The 13,668-nt window shown below is 68.3% G+C and overlaps 3 protein-coding genes across 3 annotated transcripts; 2 read left to right on the forward strand and 1 right to left on the reverse strand.

Annotated features, from left to right (window-relative positions):
* RNF41 (ring finger protein 41) lies at positions 1–2,566 on the reverse strand (the record flags this gene model as incomplete). Its single annotated transcript, XM_079547776.1, has 5 exons — positions 1–352; positions 743–846; positions 938–1,073; positions 1,770–2,041; positions 2,477–2,566. 5 exons carry the CDS (start codon positions 2,564–2,566, stop codon positions 1–3), a joined length of 954 nt encoding a protein of 317 aa, XP_079403902.1.
* Positions 2,567–8,043: 5,477 nt separating this feature from the next.
* Positions 8,044–9,455, forward strand: NABP2 (nucleic acid binding protein 2; the record flags this gene model as incomplete). The annotated part of the gene is made up of 4 exons (XM_079547807.1): positions 8,044–8,354; positions 8,657–8,728; positions 8,815–8,890; positions 9,210–9,455. 4 exons carry the CDS (start codon positions 8,044–8,046, stop codon positions 9,450–9,452), a joined length of 702 nt encoding a protein of 233 aa, XP_079403933.1. The 3' UTR covers positions 9,453–9,455.
* A 1,159-nt stretch (positions 9,456–10,614) lies between these two features.
* On the forward strand, positions 10,615–13,615 carry SLC39A5 (solute carrier family 39 member 5; the record flags this gene model as incomplete). The annotated part of the gene is given in 12 exon segments (XM_079547808.1): positions 10,615–10,625; positions 10,735–11,200; positions 11,483–11,560; positions 11,628–11,802; positions 12,097–12,266; positions 12,338–12,472; positions 12,551–12,611; positions 12,686–12,837; positions 12,840–12,876; positions 13,056–13,136; positions 13,216–13,406; positions 13,475–13,615. Coding segments are annotated over 12 exon segments (1,698 nt in total).
* Positions 13,616–13,668: the final 53 nt, after the last annotated feature.

Genomic DNA, 13,668 nt, shown 5'->3' on the forward strand with positions numbered 1-13,668 from the left:
TTATATTTCCTCCACTCCGTGTGCAAAGATCATCACCAGCCCCGGCTCCAGCACCATGTCCTCACCCATGTGCTGGTTCTCGCAGGCCATCACCACCACGGCCTGCTTGCCGGGGATGCGTTTGGCCACGTAGTTCTCGTAGTAACGCCGGTTCATCTGACGAGTCTCCAGCGTCGCCAGGCCCTGCGGCCAGTTCCGCTCGTGGGCGTTCTCAATCAGCTCGTTGATGATGGACGTGGGGCAGCCGCTCTCCACCAGCGAGCGTTTGATGACGGCCTGCAGCACGGCGTCCGGCGTGGAGATCATCCCGCCCCACCGCGTCACGCGGGCGGGCTGCAGGGAGTTCACCCACCTGGGGACACAGGGAGGACTCAGTGCCACCGAACAGCAGGAGCAGCTCGGGGAACGCCAGCTCTCATTCTAACCAGCTTTGTCAGGCGGAGCCCTTCCTCCCTCCTGAAGGCAGAGGAAGGAGGAACAGAACCGGGTTCGCTTCCTCCCATCTTTCTGCTGAGGAGGGAGGAAGGCGGCAGCTTCCTGCTCCTGGACAGGATGCAGGTGCAGGAACCACAAAGGTCAGGACCCGTTGTGCAACCCGCTCGCGCCACTCCCAGCACAAACGGCCCACAGGAAGGCGCACAGCGTTTCCTTCTCCAGCGGCACCTTCGCCCCCTCTCAAACCTGCCTGCATCCCAGCCCCGCTCCCCAGCTCCCACCGAGCGGCGCGAGAGCCAGCACTCACTCCAGGATCTCGTTGTATTCAATGGTCTCCTCCAGGTTCTGCAGGTTGGGGTTGACGCTGCGGATGGCTCGCATGTAGGCCTTCAGCAGCTGGATGTCGCGTTTCTAGGAGAGGAAGAGCATGGCGGGGCTGCGGCAGGACGTCCAGCAGCACCGTGGGCGTTTGCTGGGCTCACAGGTGGCACCGCAGACCTACCTGCTCTGCCAGCTGATGCTTGTGCTCTGCTGAGGTCTTCTCCAGCTCAGCAATCCTGGTCTGCTGCTGCTGCACCACCGATCTTAAATGCTTGATGCAGTTGTGGTTTGGCAGCTCGTCCTTGGGCATTTCCAAGCTGTGGAACAACACAAAAAGGTGGGGACCCCACATTATGCAGAACTGCATAACAGAGCACTTGGTTTAAGCGCACAAACAATTTCCAGAACAAATCCAGTGTTGGTGAACTCGAGGAGAGGCCCAGGAAGCGCTGCAACACCACGAGTTCAGGAGGGGAGGCTGTGGGAAGAAACCACCACCGGGTCCTTCCTCCCCCAAAGCTGACAGCAGCAGGCAGCCCACGGACCTGACCCAGACTGCCTCCATCTGACGGCCCCTGAGCCAGCGCTGGTGCCTGGCTGGGTGTTACAGCACCTGAGTGGGCAGAGCATCAGCAATGACTGCACAGCTGCCGGGGCCAGAGCTGCCACCCACTGCTCCTGGCTCTGGGTGACGCGTAGGAGGGAGCAGAGCTCACGCTGGAGCTCATCCTGGGCCGGAACGGCTGCAGGAAGATGTGCAAAGGCACCTGCTTTCCACAGCTGACGCCCAAAGCCCAGCAGCGAGCTGAAGAGCCGCAGGTTGTGAAACAAGTCGAAAAGGAAACGGCTTTGATGCAAAACCTTTCTGCAGCCTTCAGAGCCCGCCGTGCACCCCTGCAGCAAAGGGGGGCAGAGAGCAGCCCCAGGGCCCCGTCCTGCGCTGCGGCCCTCGCTCTGCCATCCCCGCATCCCTCAGCAGACCAGAAGGAGACCGCAGCCCCGTCCGTCCTCACCCGCATCCCTGCTCGCAGGTCACAGGGCGCTTGGGGTTGTGCTCGCAGTCGTTGAGGTGAGACATCAGGTTGTCCAGTCGCACGACGGCCGTGCAGCCAAACACAGCATTGTCGCAGGTGATCTGCAGCTTGGAGAGCATGTTGCGCATGATGCGCGGCACGGGGCGGAGGTGGGCGACCGTCACCACGCTGCGGTCCACGGGGCAGGTCTGCTGCTGGGAGAACCACTGCGTGATGCAGGCATTGCAGAAGGCGTGCTCACAGTGAGGAGCCTGCGGGGAGAGGAGCGGAGGGCTGCGATACTCGGAGCCGGGGAGGCACAGCTCCGACTCGGGCGGTTATGAAGTGGGAAACCGATGGGCTCCATCCTGTTTGAGTCCTGCTCAGTTTCAAGCGAGGCTGGATTTGGGCACTGAGGCTACAGCTGAATGCTGCTGGGGGAATACAGGGCCTGAAGAGCAGAGAAGGGGTCCCAGGCTGGCGCCAATCCCAGCACGCTGGCGCCCCGTGGGGCTGCTGGAGCTGCAGAGCGCAGGGACGCTGCCAACCCCGCTGTGCCCCACAGAGCAGCGCGCCGGCACCAGGGCTGTGGGTCACCTGGGCTCCTCCTGAGCAGCTAAGAAAACCGGGAACCCACCGAGCTCAGCTCGCGCCGGGCTGCCCATCACCTGCCCCAGACTTCCGGAGGTCTGCAGGTGGAAACCTACCTGAACCGGCTCCTCCAGGACCCCGCTGCAGATGGGGCAGATAAGGTCTTCATCAACGTCCCCCTGAAAGCGTGCTACATCATACCCCATCGCTCATCACCGGCGCCAGAACCCTGCGGACGGGACAAGACGGGGGTCAGGAGCTGCAGCCGCTGCCCTGAGCTGCTCCTCCGTTCTGCTCCTCCATTCTGCTCCTCCGTTCTGCTCCCCCACACCTTGTTACCAATCCTGCTGCACATTTCCTGCTCGCTGTTTTGTTTTTTTTCCCCTCTCACCCGGCTCCGTTTGCAGGGTGGAAGGGAAAGCAGCAGCAGAGAGCGAAGGCAGCCCTGCAGGCTGGGGTTGGTTCTCAGGTGCTGAGCCCCTCAGCGGCAGCCCGGAGCAGCGCTCAGCAACACCCAGCGTTCAGTGCCAGGAGGCAGCACAAAGGGCTCCTTTGATGGAGGAGGGGTGGGGGAAGTCCCTGTGCAGTTTGCAATGCAGATAACACCAGAACCCATCCGGCAGCTCGCCTCGATCCTCCCCGCACCTTTGGACGGTACTCATCTCCTTGGCCCCGGTTCCTTCCCACCTCTTTAGGAGCCGCAAATCCCAGCACCTCCAGGTAGGGGCAGACCCTGCAGGAAGGGCAGAACGGGCACACCAGCTCCTCTGGGGCCCGGCACCAACTCTGCTCTCATCACCATTCGCCTCCAAAGCTCTGATGTGCAGCATCACCCCTCCGACGAGCAGCAGGGCGAAGCCAGGCAGCCGCTCCGCAGTGATGGGAGCAGAGGGCAGAGCACGAATCTGACCCCCAGCCACACCAGCTGCCAAACAGGCGGCACCAGAACCTCCTCCAGAAGCTCTGCGGCACCGGCGTGAGCCCAAGGGCATCAGGATCCCCCTCGTGCCTCAGCCCCGCTGCTCCCTTCTGCCAGAGATCAAGCAGAGCTCTGCAGCCAGCAGCGCTCGGCTCCTTTTGCAGGAGAGCTGAAAGCATCTGTGATGCCTGAGCGAGGAGCTGGAAACCCAACCTCTGCCGGCACAGCCTGCGGTGGCACTGAGCTGCGGGACACCAGATGCACTCGCAGCTGCAGGACGGCCCTCAGGAGGCTGATGAGAGCCTCCTCAGCACCCACCGCTGAGCAGAGGTCCTCAGGGCTCCCCAGGGAGGACAGGAGGGGCTGCGCCGGTACCTGGCACTTCGCAAGAAACCTGTTCTGCACTCTTGAGAATCTTCTGATTTTATCAGCTTTGTGAGCCAAAAGAAACACAACTGGAACCAGAAAGCGAGCGGGAAAGGGGGGCAAAAGGGAGGAAAAACAACACGTGGATGCAAGAGGGGCCGCAGTGCAGCAGCTGGAGCCCAGCTCAGAGCCAGGACCGGGGCGGTCCGACAGCCCGCACTGCGAGCTCTGTGGCACCGCGCTTTGTTGTCGCCGCTCCCTGCTGTGAGGAAGCACAGAGCTTCTCCTGGGGGCTGCAGGGCTTCCAAGGGGAGAAAACGGGACCCGGGGGCTTAAAGGAGCCGCAGTTCGGCACCGCCAGCGGATCCTGCCCCGGCCCGGGCGGCCCCACACGGAGCTCCGCGGGAGGAGGACGGAGGTTCCGCCCAGAGCCGACGGCCCCTGCGAGTCCCGGCCGCCCTGCAGCCCCGCAGCCCCGCGCGCCCCCCGCCGCTCTCGCCCTCCGTCCGCAGCGCCGCGCTCTGCCCGCGCCGCTGCGGCCTCCGCTGGGATTCCCGCACGGATCCGACGCCGGCCGCAACCCAACTGAAGCTCGATTGGTTTTCGGCGCTACGGAGCGCCTTGGTTCTCGCCTCCCAACCCTTCGGAGGTCGCCACCCCCTCGAGCAGCGCTGCTGAGCTCACGGCCGTGCTTTTAAACAATGGTCGCAGCGTTAATTCGTTCCTTCCGCAGTCTGTGCTCGGAAAGCCGACGGTTCATTGTGGGCCCGCGCCCCAGAACCACTCTGCAGCCCCCAGAGGACCTTCCCACAGCCTTTGAGCGCTTAACGGCGACGCCAACGGCAACCGAGCGCCGCGCACGAAGTCTCAATGCTGCTGCTTTGATTCCGGAGGCCGCGGGCAAAACGCACAGCAAATAATGACTAACATTTAATTAAAAGCCCAGAGCGCAGCGAGCGCAAACCACGCAGCTCCTCCGCCGTGGCTTCTTCCCCCACTGCCCACCTCCTCCGGCACCAAAACGCACAAGGAGCGCCTCCCAAACCCCAACTCCATGCGCCTGAGCCCCGTGCGCGGGATTCACGGCCGCCAGACGTCGGCTGGAAGCTCGGCCCTTTCTGCCGCAGCCCACGGCGCCCTGCCCACCTTCCTGCCCCCGGGAAGCCAGCCGGGAGCCGAGCGAGGCGCCGAGCACCAGGCGGAGCTCCCAGGGCCGCTCCAGCCCCGTCCGCCCCGCAGCGCCCCGCAGCGCCCGCACTCCGGCAGCAGCGCGGCGCTCTGACATCCTGCAAACTGCAGAGAGCTGAGGAATGCGGCACGGCTCGCGCCGCGGCCCTGGGGTCGGGAGGAAAGGGCGCCCTGGAAAAGCCAGGGGCAGGAATGCGGCCCTGCTGCGCTCGCAGTGACGGCTCCACGCAGACCCGCGCAGGCTGCAGCCGAGCAGCTCCACCGCACGCCGTTTTCCAGCCTGCTCCTACGGTGCCAAGGAGACGGGAAGCCCAAAATGAAACTCAGCCGGGCCGCGTTGCCCCACACGACACAGGGAAACCAAAGAGCTTCACGCCTTCGCTCTGAGCGCACAGCTGCTGAGCAGCCCGACCTCCCAGCAGAGCGGCGGGGATCGCACCCAGCAGGCAGCGGCTCCTGCCTCCCAGCACCCAGCCCACACAGGCGGCGCTTGGCCCAGCACCAAGCCGGCAGATCGGGGCAAAGCGGGGGGGATCCGGGCTGCCCCGCTCCCCCCCTCCCACCTCCAGCTCCTCGCGAGGCTCTGCTCTGCCTGCAGGAATCCCTGCCAGCTTTTGGGACGCTTTCCCAAAGCACCGCGTCTGCCTGCAGCTTTGGTTAGCAAAGCTCCTTCGCCACGAATCGCAGCGAATTTGGCTTTTTGAGAGAGCTCTGGAAATTCCAGCGTCTGCTTTTCTTGTTCCAGAGCTCCAATTGAAAGCAGGGATGCAGAAATCAGGCAGGGGCAGTTCTGCAATCCAGTTTGGCAGGACTCTGAAACCGGCGACTCTCTGAAATTTAAGCAAGATTTTTCTGTTTCCCGCAGACATTGACTCCCACCAAAGGTCCTTCAGCAGCATGAGAACAAATCTGCGTCCCTTGCCGGGCCCAGACCTCTGCCTTGCACTCAGGTCTCCAAACAGTGATCTGCATAAATCTGCCACAGCAGAGGCTGAGCAGCTGCAGGAACAGCCGCACCACCAGCTGCAGAGGGACTCGCACAGGGTTTGCACATGGAGCCATGGAGAACCTGAGGAGCAAAACTGCAGCTCCAGAGCTCCCTGAGCAGGCAGCGCTGGGCCTGCATGGCGAGCAGCAGCCCTTCACGTGCCCCAGACCCCAGGTGTGGGAGAAGAAACCCACAGCCTGCACACAGATACAGGAAAACAGAATCATATCATAGGATGCCCTGGGTTGCAAAGGCCCACAGCACTCATCAGTTCCAACCCCTGCTGTGTGCAGGTCACCAGCCAGCAGCCCAGGCTGCCCAGAGCCACATCCAGCCTGGCCTTGAATGCCTGCAGGGCTGGGGCATCCACAGCCTCCGTGGGCAACCTGTGCCAGTGCCTCACCGCCCTGTGTGTGAAAAACTTCCTCCTCATATCCAACCTCAACCTCCCCTGTCTCACTTTAAGACCATTCCCCCCTGTCCTGTCAGCACCCACCCTCACCAACAGCCGTTCCCCTCTTGTTTATCCGCTCCCTTCAAGTGCTGGAAGGCCACCATGAGATGAGCCTTGCCTTTCCCAGGCTAAACAAGCCCAGCCCTCAACTTCCCTCATAGGAGAAGCAAAGGAGAGATCTGGGCTGCTTTACCTTCCGCGGCAGAATTCCTCCCTGAGCGGCGCAGAGGCAGGGCTGGCGTTGGGTCACTCTTTCCAGGGAGGTTCTCCCAGTGGCCCATCTTTTCCCCTTCCTCCTCTCACAACACAAACATCGCTCTTCGAGGCCGTGAGCCGCCGCCGACGGAGAGCTGGGAGGCCCGAGGGATCTGAGGGCAGGGGAGAGAAACAGGAAGGGAAAATGAGCGGGGCAGGGAGCGGCGCCGTGCGCAGCCCTGCCCCCCCGCGGGGACGAACCCCCCCCCCCCCCCTCCGCGCATCGCCGCCGCGCGGAGCCCGGCTGCTGCCGGTGAATCGCGTCCTCGTCGTTACGCAACGTCGCTGAACGCATCTCTGCCAAAGGCGATTTCCGACACAAATCTCGCAGCGCCGCGGGGAGCGGACAGAACCGCCGGGAACGAAGGAGCCCCGGGTGCCGGGCAGCCCCGCGTCGGGGGGCGGCGGGACGCTACGAGCGGCCCATCCCCCCTCCCGGACCCCCCTGGGCCCTTCGCGCCGAGCGCGGCCCCCGGCAGCCCCTCCGCCGCGCCACCGAACGCCGCTCCGACGGCCCCGACGGGGCCCCGGGCAAAGGGAGCGGCCCAAGGCCGCGGGGCCCAACCCGGGCCGGGCCTCTCTGCCGGAGCTCCGCCCCTCCGCCCCGCTCCCCCCGGCCCGTCTCCCCCCGGCCCTCACGCCGCAGCCCCGCTCTCACCTCCTGCCCCCGCCCGGCCCCGGCGCGCTGCTACGCGACCCCCGCCCCGCCGGAAGCTGCCGCCCCGCTGCGGACCGGAAGCGGCGCTCTGAGCGCTGAACTCGATGGTCGCGCTGTGAGCGCCGGCGCCGAGCGGGGGAAAGGCGGGACGACCCGGCTATCCACGCCCCCTTGTCCCGCCCTCCCGGCGCTGCTATTGGTCGAAGGCGTGGGACGTTCGCGGCGCGCTGCGCACTGATTGGCTGCGACCCGCGGTGGCGGGGCCACTTCCGGGAATGCCCGCGGCGGCGGCGCTCCGGCAGGTCAGCGGGCGGGGGGGGCCGCGATGGGTGGCGGGGCGGGGCGAGAGCGCCCCCTGGCGGTGGGGTGGAAGGGCGGAGGAGGCCCGGTGCCGCCATCCCCGGAGCCACAGCGCCTGACCCCGGCGGTCCCGGCCCAACCGTGCGGTCGCCGTGCTCCTGCGGGGCCGCCCGACGGCCCCAACCCGCTGCTCCTCGGTCCCCTCCCACCCCCACCGCGATGTTCCGGTGCCCCCTTCCGTCCCCCACTGGGGTCCCGGTCCCGATGTTCCCCTCACGAACTCTGCCCGCACTCTCCCGGTCCAGCTCTTGCCCGACCGGTGCCCCCTCGGTGTTCCGGTCCCTGTGCCCCCCCCCCCCCCCATCCCCATCCCCGGTGCCCATCAGTGCCCTCGAGTCCCCCCCGCTTCGGTATCCCGTTGCCCGTCCCGCCCCCCCACATCCCGCTGTCCCCCCAGTGCTCCCCCCATCCCTGATACCCCGGTACCGGTTCCGTTCCGTCCCCCCCCCCCCCCCCCACTGACAGCCCCATCACCGCAGGGCCCCCCCCGGCACCATGAGCACCGAGACCTTCGTGAAGGACATCAAACCGGGGCTGAAGAACCTCAACCTCATCTTCATTGTCCTGGAGACGGGTGGGTGCCCCCCTCCATCCCCAGCCTCAACCCCCAGACCCCCCCCGGACCCCTCCAGCCCTGACCCCGATCCCCCCCCCCCCAAAAAAAAAGGCCGTGTGACGAAGACGAAGGACGGCCACGAGGTGCGGACGTGTAAAGTGGCCGACAAGACGGGCAGCATCAACATCTCCGTGTGGGACGACGTGGGGAACCTCATCCAGCCAGGGGACATCATCCGCCTCACCAAGGGGTACGGGACCCCCCGTCTGTAGGACCCCATGGGACCCCCCATCTGTTGGGACCCTGTACCTGCGGGACCCTGTAAGACTGGGACCTTGCATCTGTAGAACCCCACAAGTAGGCGACCCCCGCACCTATTGGGACCCTATACCTGTAGGATCCCATAACTATGGAGCCCCATACTATTGGACCCCATATCCGTGGAACCCTGTATCTACGGGACCCTGCACCTACTGGGGCCCCGTATCTGTAGGCCCCTATAACTGTGGGATCCCCCCCACCCCACTGACAGCCCCATCCCTGCACCCACAGCTACGCCTCCGTCTTCAAGGGCTGCCTGACGCTGTACACGGGGCGCGGAGGAGACCTGCAGAAGATTGGCGAGTATGGAGGCCGGGGGGGGTCAGGGGGGGTCAGGGGGCGTGGGGGGGGTCGGGGCAGGCTGGGTCCCACCGCCCCCCTCCCCGCAGGTTCTGCATGGTGTACTCCGAGGTGCCCAACTTCAGCGAGCCCAACCCCGAATACGTGGCACAGCAGAGCAAAGGGGTGAGTGGGGTGCTGAGATGGGGGGGGGGACGGCAGGAAGGGGGGCGATTGGGGACGTCTGGAGGGGATGGGGGCGTTGTGGGGGATGGGAACGTTGGGGGGTGTTGGGAGCGGGTGGGGGGGGATATCGGGGAGAAGTGAAACCAGCGGGGATGTTTGGGGTGGATGGGGGCATCTGGGAAGAATGGGGACTTCGTGGAGGCTTTGAGGGGGTGAGATTTGTGTGGTGGGTTGGGGGCATTTCATGGAGGATGGGGACATTTGGGGGGGATGATGGCGTTGCACCCCCACCCCACCCCACTGCCGTCTGCCCCCACAGACCCCAAATGAGAATGCGACGACGGCCGCCCCACAGAGCACCCCGGGCCCCCCCCCGGCCACAGCCGCAGCCCCCGACAGCCAGAATGGAAACGGGCTGAGCCCCGGGGGTCCCGCGCACCCCCCCAGCGCCCCCGCGCACCCCCCCAGCGGCCGCATCACCCGCAGCCAACCTGGGCACCCCCCCGGCCCCCCCGGCCCCGTCAGCAACGGCAAAGAGACCCGGAGAAGCAGCAAGAGATAACAGGTCCGGACTGTGCTGCGGGGGGGGCCCGGCCCCCAGCACCCCCCCCAGCCTACAGCCTGGGGACCCCCCCCCCCCCCCCCCCACCCCGTGCCGAGTCCTGGCCAGGAGGGGCTGAGCTGCATGGCAGCCCTGTGACCGGGGGGGGGCGCAGCCCCACGTCCCCCAAGCCGCCCCCAGCCGCGGCTTTTTGGGGGTGTCAATAAAGGTGGAATTCCCCCCCCCCCCCCCCCCCCACGCCTCGCCTGCTCTGTTCCCACTGTCCGGGGGGGCTCCGTGCCCCGCGCAGCCGTTGGGCCCGCCCCCCCCCGCGGCCGCTCCCGGGGTTGGGTTTGCACAGGTGACCCTTGGCCCCCCCCCCCCTCCCCCGGTTGGGGCGCAGCAGTCGGCGCGGCTGCAGCTCGGGGACGGGGGCGGTCAGCTGTGCTCCCCCCGGCCCCCCCAGGCGGCGCAGCGCCCCTTCCTGATCTCCAGGTGAGCGCTGGGGGGGCGGCGGGGGGGGATGCAGAGGATTCCGACGCGGGATGGAACCGGCACTGGGTGACACCGAGCACCACGTGCCCCGCGGGGGGGGGTTGGCTCGGACTGGGGGGGGCGCGTGGGGGACCCCGCACTGCAGAGGAGTGAAGCGGGGGGGGGGGTTGTGCCTGTCCCCAGCCCCACTGCGTTGGACCACGTGAAAGAGGTGGGGGGACCCCACGGCACCTCCCTGTGCCCCTCCCCACCCCCAACCCCCTGTTCCCGCACTGGGGTTGGGGCTCCCGGACCCGGAGGGGGGGGCTGCTCCCCGCATCCCGGCCGTAGGGCAGGGGAATGGGGGGGGGGGGGGGGGGCGCTGCGGCCATAGGCTGTTTTGGGGGTGGGGGTGCCTGTGCCCCGCTGGGGGGGCGGCCGGGCCCCCCCAACCCCCGTTATCTCCCTGCGCGGTGAAACATTAACTGCCGCCACAAAAGCTGCCCGGTTGCAAAACCTCCGCCAAGGACGAGCGGCACCGCGTGTCCCCCCCCCAGCGCTGTCCCCACGGGGGTCGCAGCACCTCGTGTCCCGCCCCTCCCCAAAGCCCCGGACCGGACGCGTGGCCGTGGGTCGGGATCCTGAGGCCGTCTGTTCCTTCGCAGCCGCCCCCTCGGGCGGACGGACGGACGGACAGACGGACGGACGGATGGCAGCGGGGTGCGTATGTGGGGGGCACGGGGAAACTGAGGCACGGGGAGGGGTTGGAACCCGCGACCGCGGGCGCCCCGACGGCCCCACGCTGACGCCGCTTCTCCCCAACCCCCAGCTCTCCCGCCGGGACCCCGGGATCCCCGCGCCCCCCCGGGCTTCTGCTGCTGCTGTGTGCGTGGCTGCTGCCGCTGCTGGGAGCCGCGGGGGCTCGGGGGGAAGCGGAGCCGTCGGCGCTTCCCGAAGACGCTGCGCAGGAGCACGGCTATTACCTGCAGCAGCTCTTCGGGCTGTACGGAGCCAACGGGACGCTGCCGTCGGCGGGGTTGGCGCGGCTGCTGGGCAGCCTGGGGCTCGGCAGGGTGCAGGTGGTGCGCATCCAGCACGAGGAGATGGGACACGGCCACGTCAGCCACCTCGACCTCCTGGAGGTGCAGGAGGAGCGGCACCGGCACCGGCACCCGGCCTGGGAGCACGGCAGCGGGGAGGCTGCCAGGGACCCCCCCCCCCAGGTGCCCCCCCGGGACCCCCCCCCCAGGTGCTCCCCCCGGTACCCCCCTTCCCCCCCCGCACGCCCCTTCCCGGTACCCACACCCCCAGTGCTCCCCATTCACACCCCTCTCTCGTTCCTCCCCCACTCCTTCCCTTTGATATCCCCCCCCCCCCCCGATAGAGGAAGCCCCCGGTGTCCCTCTCACAGATCCCCCCCCCCCCCTGTTATCCTCACCCCACCCTGTGCTCCGTTCCCCCCCCCCCCCCCCGGAGGTTCACCCCACTCCCACCCCCACAGCCCCGCACCCACCTGGACGGAGCCCCCCAGTCCCAGGACCACTCCTGGGGGCCACGGTGCCCCCCACCCCCCCCAGATGGACCCTTCCAGCTTGGGGCTGCTGGGCCGCATGCTGGGCCTGGACCACTCCGGATACGACCACGCACACGACTCCGTGAGTTGGGCTGGGGGCTGCGGAGTCCGCGTGGAGCCCCCCAGCCCTGAGCATCCCCCACCCGCAGTGCCTCAATGTGACGCAGCTGCTGCTGAACTTCGGCTTGGACGCGGCCTCGCAGCTCACCCCGCAGCAGTTCACGCTGCTCTGCCCCGCGCTGCTCTACCAGATCGACAGCCGCGTCTGCATCCACCACCGCGACGAGGTGACGTGGTCCCCACCGGGGGGGGCCCTGTGGCCAGGTAACCCCAACGCGGGCTCTGTCCTGGGCCCCCAGCGCTGAGCTGCTCGTCCCCGAGTCCCCCTTGCCTCCATCCCCACGCACAAGCTGCCTGTCCTCCAGTCCCCACCCCTTGGTCCCCATCCTCCCATCCCCATCGCCCCCCATCCCCAATCCCACATCCCCATCCCACAGCCCCACCCCGGGTCCCCATCTTCCTTCAGCCCCCTTCTGTGCTCCTCCACCCCACAGCCCCGCATCCCCACCTCCACATCCCTGGTCCCGACGTCCCCATCCTCACCCCACCCCCTCGCAGCTCTGGGTTGGGCTCTGCTGGCCGTCGCCTTCATCAGCGTTCCGTCGGCCGTGGCCGTGGCCGTGGTGCCGCTGCTGAGCCTCGGGCAGCTCCGCGCTCTGCTCTCCTTCCTGGTGGCGCTGGCGGTGGGGACGCTCTGCGGGGACGCCCTGCTGCACCTCTGGCCCCACGTAGGTACCCCCAGGGCAGCGGGGCGGGCGGCACGGAGCGGCACGGCCCTGAGCCCTCAAACCCACCGCAGGCTCAGGGGCAGCACCAGGAGCCGCCGGCGGTGCTGCGGGCGGTGCTGCAGGGCCTGGCGGTGCTGGGGGGAATCTACGCGCTGCTGCTGCTGGAGCTGCTGCTGGGAATGCTGCGCCGTCGCCGTGCCACCACGGTGGGAACCGCGGGCACCGGGAGGGCGCGGGGGCACCGCTGAGTCCCGCTGTGCCCATCGCCTCTGCTCTCCTCCCAGCCCCGTCCCCACGGAGAGACCCCCGAGGCGGCCGCGGGGGTCCCGGCCGCGCTGCCAGGCGGTAAGACCCCCCCCCACCCCCCGGCGCCGTCGCACCGACACCGTCGCACCTCGTGCGCCCCTCTCCACCCGCAGGCGCCGAGCTGCGCTGTCTGACGGCCCCGGAGGTGGAGGCGGAACCCGAGGGCCCCCCCGGGCCCCACCACGGACACTCCCACGGCCCCGCTTTGCCCCCCAACCCCGCGGCCGCTGATCTGGCGTGGATGGTGGTGCTGGGAGACGGCATCCACAACCTGACCACAACCTGACCGACGGGCTGGCCATCGGTGGGCAGCGGGGGGGGGCTGCGGGTGGTGGCAGGGCGGGCACGAGGGGATGAGGACGCACGGGGGGTGCGAGGAGGCGAAGGGACGGGAGCACGGGGGCAGGGCTGCGCGGAGGGATGCGAAACGCGGTGGGGACGCGGGGCTGAGCGCTCCGACACGGAGGTCCCCTCTTCCCGCAGGCGTTGCCTTCTCCCACAGCCTCCCCAGCGGCCTCAGCACCGCGCTGGCAGTGCTGTGCCACGAGCTGCCCCACGAGCTGGGTAAGGGCTCGGCCCCCCCCCCGCCCCGAGCCCCCCCCCCGGACCCCTCACCCCACGCCCACACCTCCTCTCCCCGCAGGTGACCTCGCGGTGCTGCTGCAGGCAGGCACGGCGCCCCGCACCCTCCTGCTGCTCAACCTGCTCTCGGCGCTGCTCTCCTGCCTGGGGGCGGCCGTGGGGGCGGCCGTGGGGCAGAACGCGGCCCATCTCACCCCGTGGATCCTCACCGCCACCGCCGGCACCTTCCTGTACGTGGCTCTGGCTGACATGGTAAGGGCCGGCGGGGCTGGGGGCGGGGGGCCGAGCTGCGCCCCACTGAGCCCCCCGCTCCGCCCCAGCTCCCCGAGGTGCTGCGGGGTCCCGGCGGGGGGACGTGGGGCCGCTTCGTGCTGCAGAACGCGGGCTTCCTGCTGGGCAGCGGCATCATGCTGGGCATCGCGTTGGCCGAGGGCCACCTCAGCGCCTGGCTGCAGCCCTGAGGGGGCGGCCCCCGTGAGCCCCCCGCCCCGATGGCCGCTGGGACCACCCAAAA

Source organism: Tetrao urogallus (genome assembly GCF_951394365.1).
Source record: "Tetrao urogallus genome assembly, chromosome: 31".
Taxonomy (NCBI): Eukaryota; Metazoa; Chordata; class Aves; order Galliformes; family Phasianidae; genus Tetrao; species Tetrao urogallus.